At 37.0% G+C, this 20455-nt stretch overlaps 1 protein-coding gene across 7 annotated transcripts in view; it reads left to right on the top strand.

Moving 5' to 3' along the window:
* Positions 1–20455, top strand: part of LOC128734391 (IQ motif and SEC7 domain-containing protein 1) — a 221057-nt gene that overhangs the window by 74264 nt on the left and 126338 nt on the right. For all 7 annotated transcript variants that reach the window (XM_053828570.1, XM_053828567.1, XM_053828571.1 and 4 more), the window contains one exon: positions 1733–3006. In XM_053828570.1, the coding sequence (XP_053684545.1) occupies positions 2378–3006 (629 nt within the window). In that variant the 5' untranslated portion in view covers positions 1733–2377. The remainder of the gene's footprint in view (positions 1–1732; positions 3007–20455) is intronic.

Genomic DNA, 20455 nt, shown 5'->3' with positions numbered 1-20455 from the left:
CTCATCTTACCAGGTTTAGCGGATCTATTGTCCCCGATAGGTGTGTGCATACATGTTTCACCACCATAATTATGGACTAATTTACAACAACTCAATATGTTTGACGGTTTGCTGTCCAAAATCAAGTGCGTGAAGCAATATTTCACCAGGGAGCATCACGCACGCCACAAGATAGTATCAAATAAGCAAAGAAAAAAACTAAAACTACCTCTAGTAAACAACATGAATAAGGTCGGTCAGCTGTTGCGTGGAACATCAAGTTGCGTGCGTTAAAGCCAGACCTTTCTTTCGTAAGATTATGATCACTTTCCTCTCCCCCTGTCTGTTTGATACGTTCGCGCGGAACTCGCTCTTTTTGAAAACCTTATAGAAATTTGCATGCCTCCTCAGCAGAAACCGCACGCTGCTGCTTGCTGCACGATCTCCCAAACAATTTAATGTTGATTACTTGATTTCCATAAAGAAAAAACACGGCCATGGTGGACAGTAAAAAATCGGGCTCAATGTCAAATTGATCAGTCGTGGTCTCCAAGACTGTGTCGTGTCGTGTCGTCGTCGCCATCGTCGTGACCAGAGTCGGTCGAAGCGCAAAAAAAGGCAAATTATTGACGGATGGATGGTATCATCCTTGGCAAAAGATACGTGAATAATGATTTCGTTCATTCGACATCTGACGTTTTGTCACCGCACCACCGGTGCGATGATTTTTTTACGGGAGGTTTCTCCTTCGTTTCGACATGCAGCATAAGCCTTTTTATGTCATTCTTTATGGTGGTTTCACTTTCATTTATGGTTAGTTAAGGCCTGTCATGTTGAAGGTTACCTCCTCGGGTGTTAAATGCATTCCGGTTTTTGGTTGTAAAAAAGCATGAAGAGTTTAACGAGAATTAATCCTTTTAAAAGCCATTTTAGGCAAGCTTAAGCAGCTCTAACAGGTTGTTAAAGGTTGTTTTTTTTTTGGTATGGTACTGCTCACACTTTCGCCAATTTGTTTTTGCCAACAACAAGGTGATTATTTTTAGCGTTCGATAATGATTTTGATGACTAAACCTACGGCTGGCTGTCCCGTTATAGCGACGCAAACCTCCAGCATTTTTATTTTCGTAACATTACCTCAGTTCTCGGAATAATTACAGCCGAAACCACTCTTCACTCCAGCTCGTGTGTTTTTTTTTCGTTCGAGCTTGCTTTTTAACAGATCGACAAGTAACGAAATTTACTGTCGAAGAAAAAAAACCGGTATTTAACACCTCCGCGTGAAATTGCTAAATAGTAAGCTTCTTTTCCTCTTACACGAGTTTAAATCACGATCAATTGGAGGTCAACAAAGCGGTCAATTCAGTGGCAGATCCCACGCGCCGCACACTCGAAGATTTAGCACTCCGTTTTTTCCTCAGCTGAACACACATTCGAACACTTTTTCGACATTTCTTAGGTCGAAAACAAATAAATAACTTTTGCATAAATATTTTGTTGGGATTTTTTTCTGCAAATGAGTCAAGCAAATAGTATTCGGGGGGTGATGTACGCAAGTTTCGCACATGCTTGTAAGGCTCTCCACGTGATTAATTGACAACTTTTAAGCAGAATTCTGTGACACAGACAGAACCGTTTTATTGGCATCAGAAATGACTTTCAACCTGTGTGAGTAACATCAGCTGGTCGATCGCGCGATCAGTCGATACATATTTTGCTCGATCATTTATATTTTTTCCCCCTCCTCTTACTTCAGCTCTAGACAGTGCCCCCGCACCGACATCGGGCACCGTTCAGTACTGTGAAACCGCACCGCAACGACGACCAAAAGTTTATTACCAAATCAAATCGAAAAAAAGCCGAAATCGAATTTTCCGCCCATAAGCTTCCAGTAACGATTTACCACCGTCATCCAGTTGTAGCAGCTTTTTTCTTTTTTTTTTAATCGACCATCTACGCCATCTATTCCGGTCCATTTTCATCCATCATTGGCTGCTGCTGCCCTAGGCTACTGCCGCTGCAACTGCTGCTGTACCGTGTTTACTAATTTGTTAGTTAGTCGAAGGCATTGTTTCGAAAGTTTTCTTCTGTAGAGAAAACAATCAACTCCGGGCCAGAGCGAATCAGCCGAGAGAAAAATGACTATTAACTAGTGCTTTGTGTAGGTATGTGTGAAAAAGATCTGCACGTCGTCGTAACAAAGGAAAGTGATATTAAAAGTGAAATTGAAAAACGACCGTAATTAATTAAACAATAAACTGCAACACAGCGGCAGCGACTCCCAGTTTCTTGTCCGACAGAGGGGAAAGCAACATAGTAGGTGCGGTCGGTAGTAGGAAACCATGCGACTCCCGGCATCCCCCTAGTGACGAACGTACGAGTCGATTAAAGTCGCACCGAAATGCTCGACCCGGAGCTGTTCGTCGGTGGTGGCAACGTCGTCGTCGGCGGGGACCATCATCACCACTTCAAGAACCATCATCGACACTATCATCACCACCATCATCCGCATCCGCATCCGCCGCGAAATGGATCCTCCTCATCGGGAGGCGATCGCCGATCGTCATCCCGATCTTCCCCACGACAGCATCTGCATTCGAGCAGCGACGGCGAAAAGCTAAAGTACCAGAACGCATTCAGTGCTCCCAGTCCGGGCAGTTCGGAGAAGTACTTCCGGTACTACCCGCATCAGCACAGTAGCTATTACGATTTGAGTGAAAAGTTGGATAGCCTAAATCTTGGCAAGTCGGAAAGTGGAAGTGAATCGAGGAAAAGTGATAGAAATAACGATAGTAATAATAATAACCACAGCAATAACCACAGTGCAAGCAGTGTCCTCAGCAATGGTAGCGAAAACGGCAGCAGCAGTGGGGCAAGCAAGAAGAGAACCACCGTGGTTTACGTGGGTGATGGCCGCAGTCGAGTGCGGCGGGTTGTTCGCACGCAAACCCGCCACATTACGGTGGTGAGCTATTCCGGGAAGAAGAAGGAAACGGAAACGCACACCACGCACCATGCAACGGTTCTAAGGTAAGGTTGATACAGTATTTGTTACAGGAAAATTTCATCTTAAGGTTGTATTTAATCCGTCGGTCACAAATTATACTATTTTTTTTATGTTTTCGGTTCCATCTATGGTCGTACCGAACCATATATTTGATTCACCAATGAACGTACCAAATCTTCTTGCTTATCAGTGGTCGTACCTAACCATTTAGTTCATCTACAGGTCGGACTCGATTATATAGAGACTCCATTATAAACAGACTCGATTATGTATGATTCGATTATATACAATTTTAGACTCGATTATATATAGTCAAAAAAAATTTGCTCCGATTTTGTTAAATCTCGCTCTATTTTATCTCTTTTAAAGATAATTAAGCCCGCAATTTTTTATTTGGTCCCTAGGGTGACTCTTTCTGAATTTGGGTGGCTCAAAAAATGTGATTATTACCTTCCTTCCTTCATAACTTTTGAACCACTGGACCGATTTTAAGCATTGACGCAGCAAATGAAAAGTATTTTAATAGGTTTTCTAGAAAAAATATTGAGGTACGAAGATAGGTTCAAATCGCGTTTTTAAGACCACCCTAACTCAAAAAGAGCCACCATAGCGCTATGGGCCAGAAATTAAAATTTCGGAACAAAAATATTTGCGGTTAAACAGCATATCTCAGCTCAATGTGGTCTTCGGAAACTTTTTGAATAAAAAAGTGATGCATATTTTGAAGGGGTCGTCCAATATTTAGGCGTTACTTAAACAACAATTTAAGTAATAACTTTTTGAGTAAACTTTTTTTCACCTTTTTAGTTTCAAAATATTAAAGATAAACCAATTTCAAGTAATTTTTCTGAAGATATGAAACTTCTACCTTTTACCCATTTTCAGCAATAGACCTTTGTTTATAAACGACCCCTCAAATCACATTTCTTCTTGTAACATGTTTATTTCAACTGACAGCTCAATGTGATGTTATAGACAATATTTTGCACATAAAAGAGGAATATTTTTGCTGAAGACTGTTTTGCTTTATATGCATTAGTTAATAAAATAAGAACTGATTTTAGATTAAAAACCGTCTGATGAAAAATCTGAATATCTTGGCCATCTGCAAGTATCTGCAATTAGTTTGCATACCAATTTGTAGGGAATTATTAAAGCTATCTGCCCAAATGCGTATTTCAGAGAATACCTGGGAATATCATGGTTGGGAATACCTGGAAATAGTGCGGATTTTTTTTCATACATTTTATAACTTATTAAATATACGTCCTAGCGTCAAACAGTCTCCACAGAAAATATGTATTTCAACATACTAAATAACTTTATAGAACATTTGAAAGCAATAAAATAATCGTGTGCAAAGTTATTGAGTGTAATTGATTTTTAAGTGCTCTTTTTTAACACATCATTATATTTCGTAACCGGTAAGAGATAGATAGTTACTTTATTCAGCAAAGTTGCTTATTTTAGTATTTTCTGCAACTTTTGGAGAAAAAAACTTTTTTTAAAAATTATTTAAGAAAACAAAAGTTTGTATCACCCTAATAGGTGAATTCATGGTCACCCTAATAGTGCGGGAAGATGCGTTATATTTTATTATTTTACTTCTCCGAAGACACCACCCCTGAAAAAATACACATTTTTCATCAAACGGGTTTTAGCTTAAAAACAATTATATCTTATTAATTAATGCAAAGCAAAAGCAAAACAGTCTTCAGCAAAAATATTCCTCTTTTATGTGCAAAATGTTGTCTAGAGCATCACATTGATCTGTCAGTTGAAATAAACATGTTACAAGAAGAAATGTGATTTGAGGGGTCGTTTATAAACAAAGGTCTATTGCTGAAAATGGGTAAAAGGTAGAAGTTTCATATCTTCAGAAAAAATACTTGAAATTGGTTTATCTTTAATATTTTGAAACCAAAAAGGTGAAAAAAAATTTACTCAAAAAGTTATTACTTAAATTGTTGTTAAAGTAACACGTCAATATTGGACGACCCCTTCAAAAGATGCATTATTTTTTCATTCAAAAAGTTTCCGAAGACTACATTGAGCTGAGACACGCCGTTTAACCGCAAATATTTTTGTTCCGAAATTTCAATTTCTGGCCCATAGTGCATAGGCGCCAAATAAAAAAATTACGAATCAAATTATTTTCAAAAAGGAAACAGTACAGCGAGTTTGAACAAAATCGGGTTAATTTTTTTTTTCGATAGCACTTTTCTGCGGAATTGTGTATTCATATTCATTTTTAATGTAAGAAAGGTATTTTCTGCCTGTAAGGTGAGAGCTAGAAATAAAATTTTAATTTTACATTTAAAAACCCGATTTAATCCACCTAGTGATAAAAGGAACCTTTGTTATACCATCTTTATGTCATTTAATATGGCATTTCCAGCTAAAGTATTATTTTTGATTTGTATTTGAATTTGTAATTTTCATAAAACTGACAGAGTCAACTTATATTTCCACATTCAAATTCCAATTCCAATCGAAAATAGTCGAGTAAAAAATGGCTTTTTTAGCATTTTGAGCAGGAAATGATCATACAGAAATCGACACGTCTTCGGAACTTAATTCAACTGTTTGTTAACGCTGTGCTAGTTATCATCCATATGCATCCTAGCGATAAACAATCTTCAGAGTGTATTTTAACCTACTAAATAACTTTTAGAGCAATGAAAACAGCGTGTACAGTATTTTTGAGCAGAACTGATTTTAAAGTGGCTGTTAGCTTCGGGGTACAATGCTAGTCTACCAAGCCAGCCGTCCTTTACACCCATGGCTTTGCTTTGCTTGATTTCTTTAAACAAATCATTAGTGGTTTCTTTAAACAAATCATTAAATTTCGCAACCAATAACAGATAGATAGTTACTTTATGCAGCAAAGTTGCTTATTTTAGTGTGTTCTACAATTTTTGTCAAGACGCTATTTTTTTGGACGCGTTTAAAAAACAAAAATTTGTGTCACCCTATTAGGTGGATTCACGGTCACCGTAAAAGTGTAAGAAAATGTGCTATATTTAATTAATTAAATGCTCCAAAGAAACACCCGTTGAAAAATTACACATTTTTACCACAGACATACAGACGAGACACTCGCGTTAATTCCATCGTCCAATCGAAAACCACTTATTTTCAAAAAAGCATGTTTCACAACATGGCCACACCGCGGCGCGCGAGTGTTGCTTCGAGTTTTCACTATGAAACCATACAAATGTAAAAACCCTACAGCATAAAACACTGCAAATGCAAGCTACTCCGCAACATGCATAACAGAGGGTGCTAGTGTGCAAGCAAAATGTGTAGGGCGATGGTTTTTAAAGGATTTTCTTCTATGTGTCCTGTCAGTTCGGCAGTGTTTTTACTATATTATTCTGTTTTTGAGGTTTGGTCCCATTAAAGGTTTGGTCATTGAAGTTTTCTTGAATAAATTTCATCAATCATTTTTAAATATCTTTTGACCAGTAGAATCAATCCTTATGAAATTTGGCAAATACATTTGCAGTGTTGCGACCTCTCGTTTGATATTAAAACAATTGAAACTAGATAAATTATTTTGGTTAAAATCGCTATAAAGTATTGTAAATTTTAACGTGTAACTTCAATTGCTCATAACTTTCAAACTAAAAAAGTTCCAATTAAAAAACAATTCAATAGTGATCTATCCGGCTATATTACCTTTCAAATGAGACTGATAGCGCATAAATCGGCTTGGCCATCTCTGAGAAACAGGCGATAAATATTATCTTGTCGAAACACGTTTTTAAGCATAACTTTTCAACTACTTGTTTGTTTTTAATAAAACTTTCTGAAATTTTTTTATGATATCAAGAGCTTTCATTTGGTACTAAGATAATTGAAATCAGTTGTGTGGTTCCGGGGAAAATCGTGTCACGTGGTTTTCACATTTTTGCTTATAACTTTTAAACGAAACATCGGACTACGAAGCAATTCAATAGTGATATACTAGGCAATAATACCTTCCGAGAAACAGGCGATAGAAAATGAGCTGCACACACACACACACACACACACACACACACACACACACACACACACACACACACACACACACACACACACACACACACACACACACACACACACACACACACACACACACACACACACACTGCTCAGTTCGTCGAGCTCTATCGATTGGTATATGTGATTCGGCCCTCCGGGCCTCGGATCGACTTCGTGTTTTCGACCAATTTTTAAACCTTTGTTATATACTATAACAAAGGTAAAAACACAAAATTATGTTTATAAAACAATGATAAAAAAAATTTTTCTTTATTCGATTATATAGAGGATTCGGTTATATGTAGTGAAAAATTTTTGGCGACTGTATAATTTATAGAGTCTATATAGTCTGACCTGTATTATCATACCGAACCATATACTTCAACGAACAATGATCGTACCGAATTATTTGATTCATCTATGGTCGTCCTAAACCTCAAACCACTACTTTTCACTCATGAGGTGCAAGATTTTTTGGGCGATTTCTATGCCGATAATAGAAGAAAAAGAAACAAATTTCTCTGACTAATCTCATGTTTTTAGTCCTTGAAATGCGGTCATACATATATAATAATATTTTTTGAAACGGTGGTTTTACAATTGAAGAGACGGTAGGGGAAAGAAATGAAAATTTTTGATGAAGGAGGGGAAAGAGCGGAAAGGTGAGGAGGGGGGGGGGGTATTGGTAGCTACGTTTAACAAGTAGTCGTTTTGACTCCTACCTTTTGTCCAATACTGGAAGGTGCATGGGTCGAACCAAGCTATAATCTGAGATTACAACCGGATTCGAACCCACAACACCCGCCAGGGCTTATGGTTCGCTGGTACTTGTACCTTTGAACCATAGAGGCTTTGGACAAAAAAAGACTGCAAAACCCACTTATCAAGATAGCGACGCGTCTGGTTGGGTTCTTAGACGCAAATTGTACCTTTTCCTCCGTCTATTGCAAGGCACTACACGTAACGTTGTTCGTCTGACAGCGTGTTAGTCGCGATTCTAAGCGCGGGTGTTCGGAGGAAGGCCCCGTTCCTATGAAATAGACTAATCTCATGTCTCATGCGGTCATACATATATATTAATATTTTTTGAAACGGTGGTTCTACAATTGATGAAGGAACGGTAGGGGAAAGAAATGAAAATTTTTGGTGGAAAAGCGGAAAAGTGAGGAGGGGGGGGGGTGTATTGGTAGCTACGCCTAACAAGTAGTCATTTTGACTCCTACCTATTTGTCCAATGCTGAAACTGTCCTATCACAGTCACCATTGTACAACACCAAGTTACTAGCCGCAGAGGATCGCCCAAGTCTTACTTATTTAACTAACTGCAAACGACTGATTTGTGCTCAGCAGTCAGATCAGGTCTTAGAATGCGGTCGGAATCTAGACGATACCGTCTATACGACGCAGCGAACTGTTCATACCGTTTCTCGCGACGGTAGTGCAACGCATTATTGCCGAAACGGTGCATTGCGCGTGGCATGTTCTGAGGCTGTAAATTTTCATCTCAAAATAATCGGTCTGATCACTGACGTGTCCAGGCTGTGGCACATCGGAATACGTGCCCCACCTTCGCTGTAAAATTTAATATAAAAACAAATAATTTCTGCAAGTCAGAACTTCAGTTTTTAATGCAATCGGCCGCTATTTTTGCGATGGGTAAAAATTTCCAGTTTCAAGCCCATTTTCAAGTTCTGTTATAAATTAAATTTCATGTCTACAACCTAATTTAAGCTCAATTTTAGGTTCTACTTCAATTCTAATTTCAAGCCAAATTTCATCGTCAATCGTATCTGCCATTAGCGATTGTTCAAACACTTTGACTCAATTTTATTTCATTTGACAGAACCGCCTCAGCCAAGCAAAATTTAATAAAGAGTTTGTATGTGACATTTGTAGAACTAGTTATTATCTACTCTTTTGGTGAATAAAGCTAGGCTGTATCTTTTGCATTTATAATGCTTTGCGGCTTTTATCCTGTTAGTAATCAAATAATCGTTCACTTGGCTGCCAACGGGATAGCACCATTCTTACACCGTAAATACAAACGATAGGGTACCGGAGGATATTTTCACTACGCTACTAAATTCAGCCTACATTATCTTTCTTTTGCTGTGCTTTCCCAAATAAAAACATTGCCTCTATATAACAGTACTGAAACGAATGTAACACTGATAGGCTTTAATGTGTTATAACTTTTTTATTGATTGAAGAAATTTTAAATTTTAAACTCATTCATCTCCAATAATGTTGTTACTATTTTCATAAGTAATTTGCTAATTTTTATTCAATTAACATCAAAACCACTGTTTCTCTCACTGCTAGTGAATATGGACGATTTAATGTACACTAGCGCCAGAAGCAAGCTGTTGTCAATGCAAAACTAGTTATCTTCAATTAGTCGGTGCGGTTGTAAGATGAGTTCAATAACTGATTTTGTTATCATATCTTATTTTGGCCTTAAAATGACATTTGTTATATTTCATACAACTTTTTTTTATTGATTAAAGAAATTTTAGATTATAAATATTTTATAAAAGGATTTTTTTAATATCTCATATACTACTGCATTTGTAATTCAATACCTTAATAATACTAAAATATGTTATTCTAAACTCTGAATACAGTTATGTTATTGCTTTGTTATTCAAATAACACAAGTAGTTATTCTTTTAGCCTTAAAGGAGTAAAATTTTGATATTATTTTTTGTTATTTTACCAACTATGTCAGCCAAAACAGGACCAAATTTTGATATGAGTTATTCGATTTCCAATAACTCATTTTGATATTATTTTGCTATTCGCTCCTTCTCGGGTATTGTTCAGGTGGAACGAACTGACACGTACCCTAACACAAAATTTTATTCAGCCGTTTATTCTGAGTTTGCTTTCAACAAGTAAGTTTTTTTTTGTTTTAGATTATGTAACATTCAAAACATTCCAATCAACATGTTGACCAAGTTGCAGAGCCATTTTTGTGCCTTCTGAGTATTTGTTTGTCCAAAGCGTATCGGTTTCGGGGCTTTCACAAAAGCCTCCTCAACATCCTCAGCAGTGTCACTCGCAATCTTCAGTTGCACACAACAGGTTCAACAGGAGGTAATTCCAGTAGCTTTCCTAACTATGCGTTACCTAATGTTAATGATTGAGACCCAAATGCGGAGCTAGATTTTAGCTACTTCTTTCAATGAAAGCCATTCTTTTTACGGCTGCCAATTTTAGTGATTCGATGGAGAAATGCTCATATGGACAACTGCCCGACTTTTTGTTGTACACGCAACGCACGATCCTTAAGCAATTACTCATAGCTCGTGTAACCGTAAGCGAAAGAACACTTATCAATGCTTATTTGCGACATTACTGACAAACTACCGCAACATAAAACATTTATTTACAACTTGTGGAATAAAAACCATTATTTCAATGCCTAACAAGGCATCGAAAAAAATACATTAGGTACATGTCTGTTTCAAGCAGTTTCGGCGAAAGGAATGGCATTTTAACCTACTTTTCTCGGAGTACAGAGATGTATTGATCAATAACTCTGAACCTTACAGAGATTAGTACGTTCCTTTTTGCCACACGAAAGCAATCTTCATCTTGATTGCGGCAAACTTCACCCGAATTTTATCCCTTTTGATCTTCTTCATTTTTTTCTCTCCTTTTTTTCCGTTTTTCTCTTGTGTTTTCTATCCTGTTTGTACAGTTTTTGTCTCGTGTTTCCTTCGTGCTCTTTTCTGTTTTTCTCCTTCTGTTTCATTTATCCTTTTTTGCTTTTTTTTGTGAAGAGCAACAGCACACGGACTACCTATAGAACCATCGGTAATCCATCTAAGAATATGCTAAGAAAATCTACTAACATTTTCAACAGAAGCTATTTCCTGTTGTGTGTTGTTTGGTTCATGAGATATGTATTTTTGAATTAGATAAATATTCAGGAACCCCAATTTTGTGTCACTCGGGAAAAACAATTTTTTTTGTTAGAGTGGTTTTAACCCAGAGGGTCATTCACCAAAAAAAAAACAAAAATGTTATCATGAAAATTTTATCAATCAACGATTAGAAATGGACGAACAAGAAAAAAATGTTTCAAAAAATTTCCATCTGACAAACACAATTTGCCGAATTTTCTTTGTAGTTTTTCACCATGACTTAACATAAAATTGAACTGAAAATGCATTGGATAATGGAATGAATTTGAAATCGAACTTGAAATTATCTTGAAATTAGGCTTTTTTTTGAAGGGGATTTGACATCATCATCAATTGTCATCAATTTCCTTGAGATATAAAGAAGGACAACAACATAATATATTTTATAATGATGCAGTAACTCAATGTCTTCACATTCAACTATAAATCATCTGCGGTAATAGTGTTTTGCAAAATAAATTCTTCTTTCTTCTGATCAAGTGCAGATTCGCACTTTTACCCCACTAGCGGGGCAAAAGTGCGAATACCACGGGGCAAAAGTTCGAAGCTAGAATCCATGAAGTTAGCCCAGCAGTAGCTAACAAAACCATATTATCTTCAGTCTGCGTTGTTTCGGTAAGGAATATTCTCAATTTGCACCTTTTCTATTTTGCGCTGGTGTATTGCAGCCTCCGTTAGATCGAAACTTTTCCAAACGTTTGTTTTTTGTTTCATCATCAGAAACACATTGTTTTTCTTCAGCCAACATCTGCAGAGCACACAGTTTTCTGCAGATCTTTTATTTCTAGTATCTGTAATATAGTGCCTAAAGCTGTATATAATAAGCTATACATTTTTGCCTCGTCCATGAATCGCACTTTTGCCCCGTCCGTGAATCGAACTTTTACCCCGCTAGGCGCTTGACGGTGTTAGATTAAAATACGGAAAAGCGAAATATATTTTGTAAATTATTTTCGCTGTATTTTCAAAACAGATATGTGAGTGATGTAAAACGCTGCTACAAATTTTCAACAAGTAATATCCTCCTGTTGATATCGTATTTGCCGTATAACGAAAAATTACTTCAAAACCGCCCTAAAACATCGTTTGCACATAACTCAGCAACTATGCTTCGTAAGCAACCAAAGTTTACGTTAGATTCAAGCTGTCAAAGTAGTCATCCATCCATGCCAATGTAGAAAATTTACTCGGAATCTGCACCGATAAATCATTGAATCGCACTTTTACCCGCATCGCACTTTTACCACTCCTTACTCTATTAGGCATTAGGCATAAAATCGAAGTTGAAATTAGAATTAGAGTTAGACTTCATTAGACGAGAAATTGTGTTTGGAATTGGACTTGAAACTAGATTCAAAATTGGACTTGAAACGGTGCTGAAACCAACGTTGCGACGCCCGCAATCATGTGTTCTAATTTTCACGCCGACCCGTAATTCTCGTTCTAACCATCACGGCGGCATAAGCATCTCTTTCAGACTCTCGCTCTTATTTTTTCATGCGCTGCGACGAGTTCTTGCGAACGTATATTTAGCTGACAGCCATGGTCGTCGCTCTTACCCGTCACTGAAACTCGGCCAGCTGACACAGATTGCTCTCAATCTCGCGAGTAACAAAGTCTCGGGAGTGAGCTGTGTAGAATGACGCCACGAGGCTGTGCATTCGTGGGTGTTTAAATAGCCGAATGTAAACACACAGCACCGGCGCTCGTTTATCATACGCTTGTGTCAGTGACATTTTTTTTTGACTATTGGCTTCTCGACTTTTCGCTATTTTTACTTGTGATTAGTTTTTTGATTAATTGACTTTCGACTGACTTTTTAAATTTTCAACTTTTCAATTTTTCGACATAAAATTTTCAACTTTTTTGATTTTCTATGTTTATTTTTTTCAATTTTTCGACTTTCGACTTCTCTGCTTTTTCACATTCCACGTTTCGGCTTCAATTTCGCGATTTAACAATTCTTGACTGCTTGGTTTTTAGATTTTTCGATCTTTCCCAACTTTTCGTTTTTGCGACATTTTGAATTTTCGACTTCTCTATTTCCTGACTTTTTAACTTATTTGTTTTATTTCTAGATTTCTCTAATTTTTATCTTGTAGAGATTTTCAGCTTTGCTTTTTCCAATCTTTTGACTTTGAGACATTGACTATTCTGCGTTTTAACTATTCGACCATTTGACTTTTCCATGTTTTTAATTTTTCGACTTTTCGATCTTCCGAGTTTGGTAGTTTTTAACTATTCGATATGTCGACTTTCGATTGACTTTTAGACTGGCTTCGAGTACCTTCTAAATTTTTCAGCTTTTAAATTTTTGTCATTTTGGTTATTCAATTTTCAGGTTCAATTCAGGTTTTCCGACGCGTTAACTTATCGAATTGTTGACTGCTTGATTTTTTAACTTTTTCGTTTTTCAGGCTTTATGACCTGTTGACCCCCAACTTTTCAATTTTTCGACATTTTGACTTCCGATTGACTATTTATTTTTGTGGCTTTCGGCTGACTTTTGTACTGTTCGACATATGGACTTTCAAAATTTTCGACTTTTTGATTCTATAACTTTCTTACTTTTCAATTTTTGATCTCTCAACTTCTCTACTTCTTTACATTCCACTTTTCGGCTTTTTCACTTTATGAGTTTTTGACGTCAATCAATTTTCGACTTTTTGGCTTTTCGACTTTTTGATTCTTTAATTTTATGACTCTCTGGTCGATTTTCAGGTTTTCCGACTGATTAAATTTTCGAATTCCCGGCTGTATGATTGTTTAACTTTTTCACGTTTTTGCGACTGTTTAACTTTGTGATTTCTTTACTTTTCGACATTTCGACTTTTGACTTCTCTATGTTTTACATTCCACTTTTTGGCTTTTCCACTTTGTGACTCTTTGACTTTTCTTTCCGATTTATCAATTTTCGATTGTGTGACTTTTTGACTTATCGATTCTTTGATTTTTCGACCACTCGACTTTTCGTCCTCCGACATTTTAAATTTTCGACCTCTGAGATCCCGACTTTAACTTTTCACCTTATTGATTCGAGCTTTTGACCTTTCGACTTACCAATTTTTTCGACTTGCGGCTGACCTTTTGGTTTATTGATTTTCAACTGCCGTTTTGCCTTCAAAACTTTTTAATTCCCCAATCTTTGATTTTCTTTTTGACTTTTTGCTTTTCGACTTCTTGACTTCTCGACTGCTCAACTTTCTACTTTTTGCCTAGGAAGTGGCTGCTGTCAACAAATATTCACGATTTTTATCACCCTTTGTGTGTGTGTGTGTGTGTGTGTGTGTGTGTGTGTGTGTGTGTGTGTGTGTGTGTGTGTGTGTGTGTGTGTCTGTGTGTGTTTGTGTGTGTGTGTGTGTGTGTGTGTGTGTGTGTGTGTGTGTGTGTGTGTGTGTGTGTGTGTGTGTGTGTGTGTGTGTGTGTGTTGTGTGTGTGTGTGTGTGTGTGTGTGTGTGTGTGTGTGTGTGTGTGTGTGTGTGTGTGTGTGTGTGTGTGTGTGTGTGTGGGTGTGTGTGTGGGTGTGTGTGTGTGTGGGTGTGTGGGTGTGTGTGAGTGTGTGTGTGTGGGTGTGTGGGTGTGTGTGAGTGTGTGTGTGTGGGTGTGGGTGTATGTGTGTGAAAAAGAGAGAGAGAGACAGAGAGAGCAGAGAGTAGTATCTAAATAAGCAAAAAGATCTGCAGAATCAAAATCTGGATTTAAAAAATTTTGAGTCATTTATGTCCCCTTAAGAAATTTTTCGTGATGTCGTGATCATCGGAAGAAATGCATACTAAATTCAGTCTCTCATTCGCAGTTTGATCAATGTACATGAAAATTTATGCAAAAATAGATATTCGTAGTAAACTTCTTATTTTGTTGGCTGGTGTTTAGCAGTTATTGTATTGTGTTTGATACAATTAAAATACCATTAAATCGTAATTCTTGAAAATTTATTCGCATTTGTTATTTTCAATTGTTACAATATACGACCATCGTAATATTTCTAAAACCATAAGAATTTCATTTTAATGTCGAATTGTTATGAACTGCTAAATGTACTATTATTTTCCCAACAATATTTCAATAAGTCTTTCATCGGAAAAAACTCCATTAACCCCGTCCGTCCGATATCTATTCAAAAGATGAACGAATCAATCACGTTCATAAGTCGTTATATTTTTATGGCAACAAAAACAAAAGCTTGCAAAAATATGCACTATTGTTGTTGCTAATGTGAAGCAAAAGTCGGACGAAGAGAACAAGAAGCTATTGAGACCCCAAATCGCCTTTCAATCTTTCAATAAACATAGCAAATGGGCAAGCTTCAAGCTTATTAAATAGTCAATCACATTCTGTGATGTGAAATATCTGGAGCTCACAATGCAAAACACACTAAAAAAGATACTTTGAGCTGATGAGAAAATTAGTCTTCGTTTGTGGTTCGAAAAAAGAATCCGTTTTACGACTTGTTTTATTGGTCGGTTGGCAAAATACTTCCTGAAACATTCTCCTGTCTGAGTAGTGTGGTAGACAGCCAGTCTCTTTTGGCTGAAAGCACTTTTAGCACTTTTATATGGTACATTCAAAAGCTTATCGCTGAAAGGCACAATTAACCGCTCGTAGGCATGCTTACTTAACAGATAGTGCAAGGCAGACCGCTGGCTGGCTGTCGATCGACTGAGAAAACTTATTAACGCCGGTGCTACCAGCCACAGTCACGGAATCGGTGCTGCTGAACCGAGCCGAACGTCAGAATGCTACGAACCCTTTATACTAACAAAGCAATAACCTTGTACAGTTAATTCACGACGGAAAATATCTTACCTGAAATCATCATCATCATCATCGTTGCTGCTGCTACCGCCGGCCGTCAGTCAATGCGTGTAAACTTGACCTTTACCCGGGAGCGCGCAACTAGACCGTCACCTTCACTCACGACGACAATCGGCCCGGGGGTGTCCCGCGATCTCGACGTTCGAGGCGATCGCCGCCAGTGAAAATTGAGTGAAATATCACCTAGCCGGAACGTGTTTTTAACACCCATTCCATTTTGGATTACAAATTGATGCACATTTATCAGTTACGGTTGCTTCCCTCGTCGTCGTCGTCGTCGTCGTCGTCGTCGTCGCTTGCCGGTCAATTAACGAAAGCGGAATTTTCCGGAAGAAAATCGTAAAAATGCATAACAAGACTTCTAACCTTAATATGAATTTTAAAAAGATTTTATTGCCCGGAATAATGCAAACAATTTAAATTTAAAAACATATTTTAAACTTTTGCGTTAAATCACATACTGAATATGTTGTGAAACAGAGACTGACCTTTCGGAGGCTTGCTTTTATTGGCAGTTTTTTATTCCCCCAGTCCGGGTTCCATTAGTACAAACGGCTTCCATCGCTCTATCATACCTTCCAGTCATAGATCAATTATTCACTTGTAGGTTCAGCTGGTAGAACACAGCAGCAGCAGCAGGTTTGATGCTAAGTGCCGGATTAGGAGGGGACACTCAACGGGGATCGTATTGTAAAGTATGTGTATTGCTAATCGTGAGAACTGTGCTACCGCTGCGCTGCACAGTGGCGCCAGTCAGAACAAAACAAAGACAAAACTAATAAAATTGGTAAAGTAGCATGGAACTTGCATATTTTGTATATAACTGTGAATCAAATTGACTACTAAAACTTAAAGTTTTCAAATATTTAAAAAAATCAATAATTAGGGTGTCTCTAAAATATTTTTCTAAGAAAGGTTTTATAACTATTTGAGCTATTATTTTTATTTTGTGTTTTATTGCATTGGGATAATTAGGAGAAGTAGTAATGGCCTTGTAACACTCAGCAATCCATAACGTTGAGCCACACTTGAAAATTATTTTGAATTTTAAAAATATCACTTTCTCCAGCCAATAACCATGTTTATTCACTAAAATTTGAATATCAAAGTGTCACTGCTGCTCTGCTGCCCTGGTACTAACCTTTAGCTGCTAAATGCTCAAAGATTTACTTTAAAAATATCTGTAATAGTGTTGCTAGAAGTAATTACAAAGCGGAATTGCCTAAAAACACATGGTTCTTTAAAATTCAATATTTTTAGTCTTTGCGCAAATCTGCGCAAAATGCGGATATGATTTTTGGAAAGTAGACTAAATTTTACATAATATATGAAAAAATGACGGTTACCTTCCGTTCCCAAAAAAAGATGCTCAACTTTGAAAATGCGAAGTCACATGTGTGTTACTATTTTGATATTTGAAGCAAATATATTTTAGAGTGTACTTGATTTTCGTCAATTTGCAAAATAAGGTGCTAATCTATAACCATTTCAATATCAAATCACGTTTTATTTGTATGCAAATACCTAACAGGGTACGATTAAAACAGTTTTTCGAGACTTGCATTAAATGAAAAATATGGGAAGTTGTTACACAAACCTCAGATTCAAAAAATTCTCCAAAAAGCTGTATCATTCTCAGTGCTCTGAAATTTTGGAATATTGTTATTTAGTCTGTCTACTTTCATAGAAAAATACTATTTCATGAAAAACGTCAACTTCATTTAGAGTGTTTTGTCCCAGTATTTTCCACTGTGCGCTGGCTGGCGCTGCCGGCGAGAGGTTCTATTTTTAGAGCATCTAAATCAACAGGCCAACCTGGGTCTGGTTTGCTGCTAGCCTAGTCTAACAGAGCAGAGCTGCAAGTGAAGCTGGAGTATTTTGCAATAGCACAGTCAGAGCAAACCGCTGCTGGGCGCCCGACGACGACGTCGACGGCGATGGATGGAGTCGGCACAGAAGCCACGCCGCTGCCGGTAGTCGCTCGTCGACGAGAGCCTAATGGTATTGGCCACCGCCCGGCTGCCCCGCGTGGCACTGTGCTTTTCTGGCTTCTCCTATTATTTTTGCTTACATACTTTATTGCCAATTGCGGCAATCGACATCAGCAGCCGCGTGCAACACTGCGCGCGAAGATTTTATGAGGCTTTTTTTGCGGTTGTTAGAGACCGACCCCAGCAGCAGTTTGGCGCACGGGGCTTGGTTTTTGTGCCACGCTGCGTGTGCGGTGGGAAAATTATCGCTTTCAAAATTTTGCTATTATTCGTGTTGACATTTGCTGCTGTGTTCACTCACTGCTGATGCGGCTGAGAGTACGGGTTTTCTTTTTTTTAGTTTTGTTTTGTAGGCTAACATTAATGTTTCAGTTTGCTTTCAGAGTGCCGAAAAAAAAATTGCGAAGAAACTCTAGTGCCAAACACTTTGCTATAAATTGACTTCGTACAACTGCTTCTAATGTCTATGATTAACCTCGTCTTTGTTTTGTGTCTTTACAGGTGAGATTCAATCATTTTGGCGAATGCCGTCGGCAGTGAGTATTAATTATAATGCAAGTAACCTGCAAACAACGAAGGTCGACTGCTTCGTAATTACATGTAATTGAAAATTTAGTGGTACGAGTGGTTTATATTTGTTGTTTTATTGTTGCTTCATAATTTTGATACGTTTAAGCCTGTATTGCTAAAGTGCGCCATTTAACGCGTTAGAGGTAATTTTCGCTTTAAATCCCTATAAGACTCAGATACTTCATTTTTCTATATTAACTAGCTGATTCGGCAAAATTCGTGCAACCGTAAATTAAGCTAAATGACGTAAATTAAAAATTTTGTATGTACTCAAAGTATAAGTCAAGTTTTGCATTTTTTGAGAAGCTCATACTTTGATGAGAAATGATCAGCTGACCACCGAAGTTAGTTGTTTCGCGTTCGCGAAAGGCTCGATACACGTCCATTTTATTGTGTTAGTAGATAGACACATGGTTTCTTCGGCAAAGTTATAGAAAATTCAAAAGCAAACAACTTTACTAAAGAAGTGACACTTCTATCTCTATCGAGTGCAGAGTTATAGAGCATTTTGTTTGGAAATTCTTTAAAAATAAGTTTTTCATACTTAGCGTATGTTGGTTGCATTTTACAGGAGTATATGGTTCTAGACGTTTATTAAAGGACTCAAAACACATGTTCTTGCAGATTGCAAATCTCTAGGACCTTTTCTCACAAAATTATCGCTTATTTAAGCTTTATTTTTCCTGAACTTCGCGAGCCAAAAGCGATAACTTTGTAAGGAAAGGTCCTAGAGATTTGCAAAAACGTCTATTTTGAGTCCTTCAAGAATCGCCTAAAACTATATATTTTTGTAAAATGCAACCAACATATGCTAAGAATGAAAAACTAATTTTTAAAGAATTTTCCATAGAAAATGCTCTATAGCTCTACACTCGATTGAGATAGAAATGTCATTTCTTCAGAAAAGTTGTTTGCATTTATATTTTCTATAACTTTGCCGAAGAAACCAAGTGTCTATCTACTCACACAAAAGAATGGACGTGTACCGAGCCTATAGCGAACGCAAAACATATAAAATGTATGCTTGCCTTTTCCTAATTTAGGTGATTGGGGACAAGCGGAACCCACACAAGTTTATAGTACACGACTTAAGCTTTAAGATGAAGTATTGATTTCATAAATCCACTTACCCCATTTTACCCCATAGGATCGCAAAGCTAGGAAATTTGAAGATTGATTATATGATAACTTAGAATGTAAAAGTCCCAGAGATTTACAGTCTTCTGCAAAAACGCGTGTTTTGAGCGATTAGATAATTGCCTAGAACAATGTGTTCCTGTAAAATGTAACTAACAAAAGCTAAGCTAACTGAAAAACTAATTTTTAAATAATTTTAATAGAATATTCCCTGTAGTTCAGCACTCGATAAAGATAAAAAATTTTATTTCTTCAGCAAAGTTGCTTGTTTTTACATTATTTACAACTTTGCTGAAAAGCTATGTCTATATTTCCTAACACAAAAAAGTTATGTTTTTTATTTTCATTATACAGGGATACCTCGATATAAGACAGCCTCGTTATAAAACAACCTCGATATAAGACAATTCGATATAAGACAAATTTTGTCTTATATCGAAACAAATCCCTTTGACATGGCTAGTAACGATACCAGAGCTGATTTTTCATTCTGAAATCAGCGCCATGAAGATGTTCATTATTTCAAAATAATCCCAAAAATAATAAAAACTAATAGTTCAAACAATAACGAATAGTTCAAAAATCGTAAACACATAACACAGAGCAAAACTAGCGAAAAAACCATGTTTCGGTTTTGAAAAAACCATGTTTCGATATAAGACAATTTCGATATAAGGCAACTTTTAGAAATTATAAATTGTCTTATATCGAGGTATCCCTGTAGTGAGCAATGACTATCTTTTGACCATTTTAGATTAAGGGGGATATTCATACGAACAAAAATGCTGAAGACCATAAATGATAAAATGAAAGCAAAAACACTAGGAAAAAGTTACACTTTTCACCCGTTTTGACCACTGTGTGTTGTACTTATGAACCCTCTTTCACGTATTTTCAAAGCCACCGTTGCATTCAATGAAGAATTGAATCTGAATATTACGGTCTTCTCTTTTAAACATTCACTCAAACAATGGCACTCACACATTCTTATAAACATACAT

This window comes from Sabethes cyaneus, chromosome 2, assembly GCF_943734655.1.
Source record: "Sabethes cyaneus chromosome 2, idSabCyanKW18_F2, whole genome shotgun sequence".
Taxonomy (NCBI): Eukaryota; Metazoa; Arthropoda; class Insecta; order Diptera; family Culicidae; genus Sabethes; species Sabethes cyaneus.
This window is presented reverse-complemented; position numbering and strand designations above follow the sequence as displayed.